This window comes from Leuciscus leuciscus, assembly GCF_965113295.1.
Source record: "Leuciscus leuciscus genome assembly, chromosome: 7".
Classification (NCBI taxonomy): domain Eukaryota; kingdom Metazoa; phylum Chordata; class Actinopteri; order Cypriniformes; family Leuciscidae; genus Leuciscus; species Leuciscus leuciscus.
Genome location: NC_138731.1, coordinates 10,567,017 through 10,579,336, shown reverse-complemented (window position 1 = coordinate 10,579,336; position 12,320 = coordinate 10,567,017). Strand labels below are relative to the sequence as shown.

Sequence of the window (12,320 nt, the reverse complement as noted above, 5' to 3'; positions counted from 1 at the left end):
CCACTGTCAAGTCATTCATAAAAGAGGTTCGTACAACGACGTGCTCGGAGCTTGCCTTTATTCAACCACTCAGTACAGCCTTCCATCAGCCATTGAGCCTGAACATAATATCCGCTAAAACACCCCCCCCATCATACGTCATCTCTCTCTTACTTCAAAATAAAAGCATTCCTCACACTATTATTCCATAATACCACAGCCACCACCAGTGTGTTACGGATACAGACACAGGAGAGGAAGAATGATGGTGAATAGTGAATTTATTGACAATAAAGGTGCAGGGATGAGGTGAGCAGGTAGGGAAAGTCCAAAGTGTGATCGAGGTAGATCGCTGGAGACAGGGAGATGAGTCTACATAACACAAACAAACAAGGTCGGAAAAGGAGCTGTGGTGAGGAGTGTGCCTTTACAGTGGGAGTGATAAGGGTGATGATGAGGTGCAGGTGTGTGTGATTGTAGATGATGTGCAGGTGGGGATCAGGAGGGATGCTGGAAAGTGTAGTGAAGAGGATGGTGGCTAGGGTGATCTGTGACACAGTGTGTCCTTGAGCAAGGGACTTTTTCTCCAGGTTGCTCCAGGAGGGTCATCAATCTAATAAGTGCATTTTGGATAAAAGCGTCTGCCAAATCCGTAAATGTAAAAGTGTCTGGGAGGGGGGGCGTCCTGGAGGCTGATGAGGCCGTGGCCCATATGGAGCATGTAGCCTCCAGGGCAGTGCTGGTTCAGGCGGCATGGCGGAGCAGGACCTTCAGGCGGCCATGGCCTGCAGCCTCCTCACTGTTCTGAGCTTTATGTGGACACGCCATCCTTTTATCGCTCACATCTCCACACTCAAAACACTTCATACTTCCAGAGTTTGCATACACCATGTACGCCTTTCCTTCATGCCATACTCTGAAAGAAATATCCAATTCCGGCTCATTCAAAAACATGAACGCCTGCATCCTAAATGAAGTTTTATGTAACAAAGTTCGGGAGGAGCACGTTCAGGTAATCAACCAATCAGCTCAAGAGGAAGCCGGTATAAATAAAGCTTTTCCTCACCTTCTGTCTCACGACAAGTTTCTCAGCATCCCTCCACCACCCCATCACCTCACACTCGGCTGGGTCTACCCCAGTATAGGGGGGAGTACTCTGGGTTCGGGCAAAATTCCGAGCTCGGAGCCCTCCCCTGGACAGCAAGCCAAATACGCATAAATACTACATTAGATTTCATGTACGTGTGAACTCGTGAAACGACATTTTATATGTGATGATTTAACACTTCCCGGTGAAGTCTGTCTCTCAATGTGTTGCACGTTGTCCCTGGGTCGAACTGATGGGGCAGTGCAGGCTGTGTGTGGTGGTGTTGTGCACGCCACCTGTGTGGTGGTAGCAACATTGGAGGTGGATATATGTCCGCCCAATGTTACTATTTCCGCACAAGTCGGTGTTCGTGTAACTTCAACCACCTGTGCTGTTGAAGTGCTCTGCATTTCTGCCGTGATTAAGGCTTCTGCCTGCTCGATTGCCTCCGTACTAACTTGGCTCTGAAAATTTCTACCCGCTCAACCAGCAGCGATCTCAAAGGCCTTTGGCCATTCTGTGTGATTGTTTTGTTTGCGGATGTTCTGCAAAGCCTCTTCTATCAGGGTTTCATAGTGCTGTTCTAGAATCAGCTGAGTGGTGAATGACCAGTTTTTGGCATTGCCTTCGAGCATCAAGCCAACCTGCTCTCCGGGGAACACTGGCCTAACCGTGTTTGTGAGCAGCGTGAGTCTCTGGAAAGTGATTGGTTGGTTGTTGGTCACTTTTGTGGTCACTTTACTCAAATGATGCACTAATCTGATGATATCGTAAAATGATTTGATCGTGCTTTTGAGTGCTGGTTGTGCGGGTATGTAGCCTACTCATTACTCTGTGTGATCCTACGGGAGTTGAGCCTTCCCTCGAATCTGTCTTTTCCCGAGGGAATTAGCGAGGGGTCCTGTCCCTTTTCTTCTTTTGTATTGGTGTTTCCCTGTCTATAGAGATGTCTATGTCTCTAAATCTACCCCCATGGTTTATAAAGGAAACCTTTTTGTTTCCCTGGTTGGAAAAGGAACGTGAGGGGAAACTGTACAAGGAACTCCTTTCTTGAAAGTGTTGGTTGGGCACCGAGTGCTGGGCAGTGAAGTGGTTTTGTTGTTGAGGAGGAGGACCCAACAACGTCCTCAAAAAATTCACACTCTGCGTGGTTGTGGAGATTGTGGTCAAAATAAGGAGTTCTATTGTGTTGTTTTCCCCCTCGTTTCTTCTTATTTCGTTTCCCCCTATTTTTTTGTGGGAGGCCTGTATGGGCCTGCGACCACTGCACGATGGTCAAAACCACTGGAGATCTGTTTGGACCTCTGACCAGTCTGAATTAATCCTTGTGGAAAGCAGTGAGTCTATGAGAGGAGCCAGGCCTGGGCCCTTTAGATCTGCTTGTGAACTCACGCATGTCATGACCATCTTTTCGGTCATACATGTGTGTAGCCTTGACTCTATCTCTTCTCCTTTCTCTTGAGCTCTCTTCTGGCTCTCTAGCACGGAAGTGTGCGTTTGGGTTAAAAGGTCAATAATTATTTCTGTTGAAAACTGGAGAACTACTGGAGAGTCTGAGTCTATTTAGTGGAGTGTTTATTTGTCTCACACAGCCTCTAAAGACATCCATCCTGTAAGTGCAATGAGAAAATAATAATGTGAATGAAAAATAAATTACAAATAAAATGATCAAACAAGCCTATTGCGACGTTTCGGTATTTATAATAGCCTACCTTCTTCAGGCAGGCTTATAAAAAGATAAAGAAAATGTAATATATATTTATTAATAAGAAGATATATGTAATATATGTAATAGTTTTATGTTTATTATATTTTTATAGTGTTTCTTTGGTTTGTAATACAGCAGAGTGATTTCCGTGTGCCAGCACATTCTCCGAAGTTAAGTGTGAGTGAGCGTGCGATCTGTGCTGTGCTTAAGTAAACTGTGCTGCAAAAATTCTCAGAAACTTTCGGTCAATTTCCCATTCATTTCTTATATGGTCGGTCATTTTTGACTGAAGAGCACAAAAGGCACAATTTTTTTTTACGGCCACTTAGCATGCTCGGATCATGACCTCAAATTTTTCTCACATATCTAATGCCATAAAAGTCACCAAGTTTCGTAACATTCTGATGAAGCTGTGATTTTTAAAAATTCAAAACAGAATATTTTCGGGTCAGAAATGACGAAGAGCACCTGAAGGGTTAACCCTCTGGGCTTCTTCGTTTAGGAGTCACACTTGGCTTCTTCCCGGTCTAAAGTGACCAAAGCCTTAAAATTGTACTTTTTTCCTCTCAGGAAAACCAATGTAATATATTTTTGTTCAATAATATATATATTTTTTTATTATATTATAATATAATCAATAATTATTTAGAATTTTTAAAGGTTTTTATGTTACTTTGCATTAATTACAAAAATTGTATGAGCTTTTTTCCCCTTTAGAATTAATATATATATATATATACTATTTTTATTTTATAAATGCAACATTTCACACTAAAATAGAGTGCAGGCCTTTAAAAAATAAATTTTCAAGTGAGAAAAGCGCCATCCAGTGGCTTTAAAAAATATAAATGTGTGTAATGTCCTGTAAGCGCCTGTAGGCTATACTACAGCTCCCTATATAAATACATAGAGAGGCTTTTTGATTCCCATTGTTTTTTTAGACATGATTTCTCTATCTCGTTTTTTTATTTAGATATATATTTAGATATTCTAAAAGACTACTTTTTGATTTTTTTTTAGATAAGTATCAGGTTTTGCATTATGGTTACAATCAAACAATAACATTTGGTTAGAAAGGGAACAATGCAAACATTTTTGTTACTCAGTATTTGATAATTAAAAAATCTAACAAAATAAGGGATGAAAGTGACACGTGACAGCCAAGTATGGTAACCCATACTTGGAATTTGACCTCTGCATTTAACCCATCCAAGTTAATGCACACACATTAGGAGCAGAGTAGTGAGTAGTTAACACACACACACTGCAAACATGGATACACACACCCAGAGCAGCGGGCAGCCTTTGTGTGGCGCCCGGGGAGCAATTAGGGGTTAGGTGCCTTGCTCAAGGGCACCTCAATAATTTCCCACCGGTTCTGGAATCGAACCAGCAACCTTTGGGTTACCAGTTCAACTCCCTAACCACTAGGCCATGACTGCCCCCCTATATGGATAGTGATCATTCAAAACACTTTATACAGACATTTTGCAATTAATTGGTATTTTTTTCATTTTAATTCTATAAATGGTAATTAAAAACTTCAGAAGGGAAATCAGCAATTATGATCTAACAGCAAAAACATAATAAAATAACAACAGCAAACAATCATTATAAAACTGTAGGTTAAAGAAGAGGAATAAAAATGTAATAATAATAATAATAAATATTATTTTAACTATATACATACGAACTGTAATTATTTAATTTATTGTTGCATATGCAACAGATATCAGGAACTCATATTATGCTAAAATAAGAGCAAACAATAATTATCAAACAGTAAATTGATCAGTAAATTGAAGAAAAAGAAGAATAAAAATCGAAATACCCATAAATAAATATGATGGTAACTATTTACATTCAAACTGTAGCCTAATTATTTTACACATTGCTTCAGATGCAACAGATAGTAACATAAAGGGGTACACCAGCGCTTCCCCCAGCTCCTCCAGAAAAAGCCTCCTTCGGTAGCTTTTGGCCTGTCCCCAGGTGGGATTGATCTCCCTCCACAGAACGAAAGAATTGTAGGCCGAGACATCAATAATGTTGAAGAAGATAGCCATGGGCCAGCGAGCTGTCTTCCGTCCACATGTGTATGTTGCAACAATCTGTAATATTACACGAACATGCACAATATTTTAGTAAATGTTTGCTCATCTATTTGATAATGCCTCTGTCCTCATAAACCCAAATGTCCCCATAATGCGGTGCGTAATCAGGTCAAAAGTCCTCTGGTGCGTCCCAATTCGCATACTATCCGTCCTAAATAGTATTCGAAAATAGAATTAGTACGTCCCAAACCGTAGTATGTTGAAATGAGTGTTCCAAAGATACCCGGATGGTCTACTATTTCCGGTCAGAATCCGAAGTGCAGATCGATGCGCACGGCTAATATTACCCACAACCCATCGCGCGTTGGACGAGGATTCGGTTAGAACTACAAACACGAGTGAAAAGTGTTAAAAAACTACAGACATGGAGGACGCGCGAGTCCGGCGGTTATGTAGAGAGGTTTAGATAAAGGGGTTGAGTGATTAAAGATCAGTATCTAACATGACGAAAATGTATTTTTTCAATGTTGTCCACATTATATTGCATCTGCAGCGGCATTGTGAACTTTTGTAAAGATACGTTTAGCCATTAACTTTTAAATGCATCATTATATTCAAATTGCAAACACACGAGGAGAGTCTCCACATGAAAGACCCACGACTGGCAGATCAACGTGCAACTACATTTCTCTCCGAAACGATAAGAAATTAAATTAGATTGAATGGAGGATTTTAACTGTGACAAGATGATTGACAGGGCAGTTTACGGTGACAGGACGCATGCGACACAGATCTGTCCGTTAAAGATGACGAAGTAGTATGTCCCAAAGCTTGCCTACTCTTTTGCTACACACTCAAAAGTATGCACTTTTTCTTCACAAAAAGAGTACATACTTTTAGGGCGGAGTATAAGTAGGCGAATTGGGACAGGGAGGTTGCCGCTTGGTTTTTGACTTTAACATGCTATATAAATATATCTGTGGGGTATTTTGAGCTAAAACGTCACATACACACTCTGGGGACATCAGAGACTTATTTTACATCTTGTGAAAAGGCCATTATACCACGCCTTTAAGCTGTTTTCCTCATGGGGACCAAAAAATGGTTCTAGAAGGAAAAGGATTTCCGATACTGTCATCTTTGTAGCGATATTTTGTTGAAACTAAATATAAAAAAAGTGTATAAAATATAAAAGTGAAACTCCTCCAATGCCAATCTGTGTGTGGGCACGAGTAGCCAGTTGTGTAACTCTTATTTTTATTACAGTAATATGATTCTTATTATTGCGGTACCATGACTTGAATAACTGCACTAATGACTTGAAAGATAATAGTTAATTATGTGATATAATAGTGTTGTCCAGTTATGTCCTCTTCAGTGTCTGTTTAGCACCAAAAACACTCATATTTCAGAGTCCTTTCCTGATTCCTCTTCTCCTCTCTGTTCCATCATTACACCAGTAGATGGCGATGAGTGAGTGAGTGAGTCAATATATCACAAGGATGGACAAATAAACCATCATAAATGTTTAACAAATGTCACAATATACATAAATGTCAGACATGTAAACAGTGTGAAAGATGTGCCATTTTTCTGCCTGTGATATTGTTTTCATTTAATTTGTATCTATTTTGTCTATTATTGTTTGTTACTGTTTTGTATTTGTTATTGTTGCAAAATAATAAATCCATATTAATAATAAAAAAAACACATCCAAATTAATAAAGGATCCCAAAACAAGTCACAACGAAAAAGCCCATTTACGATTTTCTTTAACATTTATTACAAATACACATGCAACATTTCCAATTCAAGAGATACAAATGTGAAATAAAATATAAACACGTTAAACAAAATAAACACATTCTTGCTCAGACGTGGACAGGCTCTGAGTTTCTGTCAGGTTGGTGTTGGACTTCTGGCTTCGGGTCAAGTCTCCAGCTCAGAGCTCTCAGCAAGTGTGTTATTTCCTATCCAAAACAAAGAGTATAAGAACAAGTCAACTCATGAATGTTTTTTTAGAGCTAGAACAGAATTGAATTCTGTTTGGTTTACGGATTCTGTTATTTTCCTGTTTACTACAGGGATGCGGCTTTAAAACAATCTGTATAGTATCAAGCGCTATATAAATGAAGGTGATTTGACTATAACAAGAACATTACAATGAACACAAATTTGAAAATCTCACTACAAATAATCCAGAATCTAAGACAAAAGATAATAATCCTACTCTGCCTGTTACACTTCCACACACCTGAAACTGATCGAGTGAATCTCCTCAGCTTCTCCAATCTAGTGTAGATCACGATCAAACCATTGATGTTGTAACATCTGCTCTAAGCTGGGGCGTTTTGATGGATCCCGGGATAGACATTGTCCAATCAAATCCCTGCAGTCTGTACACATTTTAATAAGGAGAGAGCTGGTTAGTCATGACCATGTGACCTGGCATTTTCGCTATACGTTGAGCTATATATAAAAATTCTGACACACTTCAACCGTTAAACTTTCTATACAAATCGTTTGCTTTATGTGTGTGTTTATCAATGTTCTCATCATTATTCACTCACATTTGGAAAAGTTGCGGTTCTCAAATGTTACTTTGGCTTGTGTGATTTCCGTTCTATTAAGAAAAGGAAGACATGCGTTCGACACCTCGTACATCAACACTCCTAGAGACCAGACATTTGCAGGGACGGCGTGGAATCGAGGTTCTGTCAAGACTTCAGGTGGGCAGTAATCCGGAACTCCTGTAAGAAACACATTTGCACATCGTTGAGCTTTTTTTTTTTAAGCATCATCAAATAATTAGTAAGTCACTAGCTTCAGGTTTCCACACTCCCAAAATGCTCACCCTTGTATATGTTGCTCTCGTAGCCTTCACTACTAAATAGCTGACCGCAGCCAAAGTCTATCAGCTTGAGTTCTAGCGTGTCTTTCTTCAACAGGAAATTCTGTGAATGAATGTCATTATGGAAAACACCATGATGGATGCAGTGTTGCACTGCTTGCACAGCCTGTCTCATGACGACCTGTGAGAACCTGTCATTCCAAGGATCACGAGTGATTGAGTCCAGCAATCTCTCGCAGGGCTCCGGATACTCCATAACCAGAGTGAATCCTCTAGGCTCTTCAAACCACTGGTACAGTTGTATGACGAAGGGGCTTATGGATTCTCGCCTCATCATCATCAGCAGCGCCACTTCTGTAACGAGAGGTTCGGGATTCCCAGGCTAGAGAGAAGAAGCAGACAGAAGGTTAGCTGGGTAAAAATCTGAAGAAAACATCATTTTGAAATGTACTTTTCTTTGATCTTTTTAGATGCGTTCAAAAGAGCCTTTTCAGCTCAAAGTTATTTGGTGCCTCTAGGCTTATTTGTTGATCACATTTATACCTAATGCTTCCTATGGGTGTATTAACTACAGTAATCTGCACTTAAACAACTCCATTCACATTCAGGTTTTGGCCAACTTACAATATTAAGATAAAGATCGTTGTCAATCTTGCGCATCCGCTTGATGGCAACCTGCACACACAAAAAAAACATCTTATTAAACCATCTGTAAATTGTTTTAAATGTGTTTTGATGCATGCAAGAGCAAAATGTTTGTACAATTCAGTAAGATTTACCTTTTTGCCATCAAATTTGCGTGTTCCCAGGAACACCTTGCCATATCCTCCGGATCCAATCATCTTTTCCACGTTATAGAAAGAGTCAAAGGACTCTGAAAAACAAACAGAAAAATGTGAGACAATTATTAGCTTGCTAGATCCATTGTTTTATTGTTATTTGTATTGTTTTAACTTGACTCAGTTATGCATGAAATAGCAAAATCTCTATCTGTAGACTTTACACTGCCCGGCCTTATTTCAGTCTCACCTGTTGAGCTCTTGTTCACTGGAGAAGCCTCCACGGCACCCTGAGCAGTTCGGCCAGTTGATGTCTCTGTTGGCTCGACAGGAACTTGACCCGGCAGCGGAGGACACAGAAACCCTTCGAGGCTGTCGGACCTGGACAAACCCTGTTGCTTTGGGCTCTCCGATCCATCGCCACTCCACCTCCACTCGGAGCAGTACGAGCCTCGGCTGCTCAGACTCAGCGACTCTCTACACATCCTCTCGACAGGGGTCTCAGGGCGGGGTGAGGACCAGGGTGAGGACCAAGCTGAGGATGACGTGAAGCACGGAGAAGAATCTCTGGAAGCAGTTCTCCAGGATCTGGAGTGGCCTGAGGATGGAACATTTCAGACATCAAAAACTGTTTTTGTTTTATTTATTTTTTATAATATTAATTATCAATGTCAGTGGTCACATCAAATAGTTACTTTGGCTTCACTTTATTTTATTCCCTTTAAGACATTCTATAAGTCTATAAGTAACATTGTACCTACATGTCTACTAACTCTACTAGTTAGGGTTAGAATAAGTTGACATGTAGTTGAAAAGTTACTTATAGTCAGTAGAGCGTCTGTTGCTAGATCCATTGTTTTATTTAAAAATTGTCAGCGCAGGTCGATAAAATAATATTATAATGGGGGAAATCATTTTAATATTCTGTAAAAACAAGCCTTATTTTGAGTGGAAAACAAGATAATACTGTTTAAAATAATGTTGGAGAAAAAATGATTTACCATTATTTGGCTTGACGCCGGAGTGATCTGGAGCGGGTGATGATGGTTCAGGAACAGGATCAGCTGGAGGAATAAAAGGCTCCACAACATTCCTGGAACAGCAGCAGAAAACAGCCTTAAAAGCCTTCCAGAACCTGAGGAAACAATCAGGCCTCTTCCAACGTCCTGGTGAAATGAAGAAAAAACTAATGAAAACAACTATTAGACCCGTCTGTAGTTGCAAAGTTACTTATAGTCGACAGAATGTTCAAAAGGGACCATCAAAATAAAGTGTTACCGTTACTTTAGTTGACAAATCAGACATTGAAAATAGAAATACAAACTAAGCCATTAAACTTCTTTATTAAAAGCCTATTCTGACCTCTGCGAGTGTGTTTAGATGAAGTGGACGGACGTCCATCATCTGGGTTCCCCTTCGCCTTCGTCCCGTGAGCCTGACCTGTGGACACAGAAACAGAAAACTCAGATATCCAGGAAGATCCTGACTCTGTGTCTGGGTCGGGTCTGGCAGAGGTGGACAGTAACAAAGCACATTTATTTGAGTACTGTACTTAAGTACACTTTTTGAGCATCTGTACTTTACTTGAGTATTATTTTTTCTGGAAACATTTTACTTTAACTTCACTACACTTGAAAGTCAAGTATCGTACTTTTTACTCCACTACATTTCTGTCAAGGTCCTTCAGTAGAAAGTAGTTGGATTCTGACATCAATCTGATTTTCATTTTCAACGTTGGGTTTGGTCTTCTAAATGTCATTGTTTTGGAGCACACTAGCTTATAACAGTGGCTGACATATTCATACTAAAAGCCAAAAAACTTTAAATAGGGCACTATTTGAGGGAATAGCCCGAAACTGGGTGTCCGAAACTATTGTGGACGTTATTGAGAGCACTTATTCAATCTCTCATTCAATCCCACTACAGGAACTGTGTTCTAGAAATACATTTCATATTGATATGAGGGCAGGCAGGCATAGATTCAGAGGCATAAGGTACTGTAAGTATTACAAACAACAATAATAAAACAATGCATTGACATTTACTTTTTACTTTTGATACTTAAGTACTTTTAAAAACAAGTACTTCTGTACTTTTACTTGAGTAAAAATCAGTCTTTTCAACTTTTACTTGTAACTGAGTAATATTACTTTCACTCAAGTAAGGAAATTGTGTAACTTACTTTGTCCATCTCGGGGCAGCGGATCCTGATCACGGTCATCAGAATCGGGTCTCCAAACCTCCTGACCACCAGCCGTCTGAGGGAAAGCAGCTCTCCTGGATCTGGAGTGATCTTAGGATGGATATTTCACATATCACATAGTTAGTTATATTTTAATAATAATAATCAGTAATCAATGTCTGTGGTCAATTACAAATTTTTACTTCAGTTAAGTTACTCAAATTCAAAACTTTATTTCGCATGCAAGGAATCAGATAAATGTGATCAAATGGGTTCTCCAAATTAATGTAACATCAGTCATTGTACAACATCATACCATAAACCATAAATGAACAATTAAAGCACTCACCTCCTTCGCCCATCATGCGAGCCATCTACAGTATAACGTTATCCTCCTCCAAACTGCAATACAATCAACACAACACAACACAACACAACACAACACAACACAACACAATAAAATAGAAATCTCCTCAGAAATAAAAATTTTCACCCCTGAAAAAAATATTAAACAAACAAATAAAAATATTCTCCGAAATTTTTCAAAAATGTAACTCTATATAAAGGATATATCCCCCGATGTCCTTCTAGAATAAAAGTCTCCTCAGAAATCCAGAAAATAGCTTTGAAAGATCAAGTTTTGTGTCAGCAAAAAGTCTGTTAATTCTCCTCGTCTCTCAATCAACAGACAGCGGTCGATCGTGAAGTGCGGATACATGCAGATTGCAGAATTCATAAAATGCGTCACTATTAGCAACTAAAATTCGAATCACGCACGCGCACATCGACTCTGATTTATTAAAATTTAATGTTGACGTTTTCTTTAATATGATATTCATTCTTTCGGACCAGTTTTATTATTAAAACCCGTGGAAAATGCCACAAGGGAGAATAAATCGGACATCATATAAATTAATTAAATTGACCCTTTTCCGCATATATAACCATCAAGGCCAATCAGCTTTCAGTATCACGCGTCATCCAACCGGTTAGTAGTAGTGGTGAAGAAATCCAAATTATTGTTGAATTCTCTATTAAAATTGTTCACAATTGCTACCCTGTTAACTATAAACTTACTAAATTTGCCCCCATTAAATATCAAACTAAAACGACAGATTGCATTGTGGGTTTAACCTGATGCAGCAAAAGATTTGTTGATTACAGTGAAACGTTTTTTTTTCTTTGCTTACAAAAAAAAGTCTGATAATTATTAAAGCGTTGCAGTATTTCTTGACCAAAGTGCTTCTGTAATATTTAGTGTATCTATAGTGTATTAAAGGTATACATTTAATCACTTCTGTGTTTCCTGGAAATGGACCCTTCAACCTTTCCATTATTATCTCACCAGCTGAACTATAATGAGCATATATGTAATGAGCATATATAAAAACTATAATAACATATATACAATGTTATAAGACTGCAAATAATATTTTTACAAAACAGTTATTTCCTCCCACAATTTCTCTCATCTTAAATATACATTATAACTTTTTCTCACCCAATTGAATTTGATCAGAAGGGATGTGTAAGCACTATTATTTGAAAAACTTCTCTGTTTTGTATTATTAAAAGCATTGTTTGACTATACAAGGGTAAATATTTGATCATTCTACTATGGTATTTACCAAATGTTCTTATGCATTAATGCAGTAGTGGCTCTTCACTTTCTCTAGACTC

General features: G+C 38.9%; 1 protein-coding gene across 1 annotated transcript; it reads right to left on the bottom strand.

The window, feature by feature from the left end:
* Positions 1 to 7,390: 7,390 nt before the first annotated feature.
* LOC309502597 (serine/threonine-protein kinase pim-2-like) lies at positions 7,391 to 9,327 on the bottom strand (the record flags this gene model as incomplete). Its single annotated transcript, XM_082174998.1, has 6 exons — positions 9,279 to 9,327; positions 8,709 to 9,056; positions 8,459 to 8,553; positions 8,304 to 8,354; positions 7,683 to 8,061; positions 7,391 to 7,578 (listed from the first exon to the last, which is right to left on the bottom strand). Exons 1-6 carry the CDS (start codon positions 9,310 to 9,312, stop codon positions 7,391 to 7,393), a joined length of 1,095 nt encoding a protein of 364 aa, XP_082031124.1. The 5' UTR covers positions 9,313 to 9,327.
* Positions 9,328 to 12,320: the final 2,993 nt, after the last annotated feature.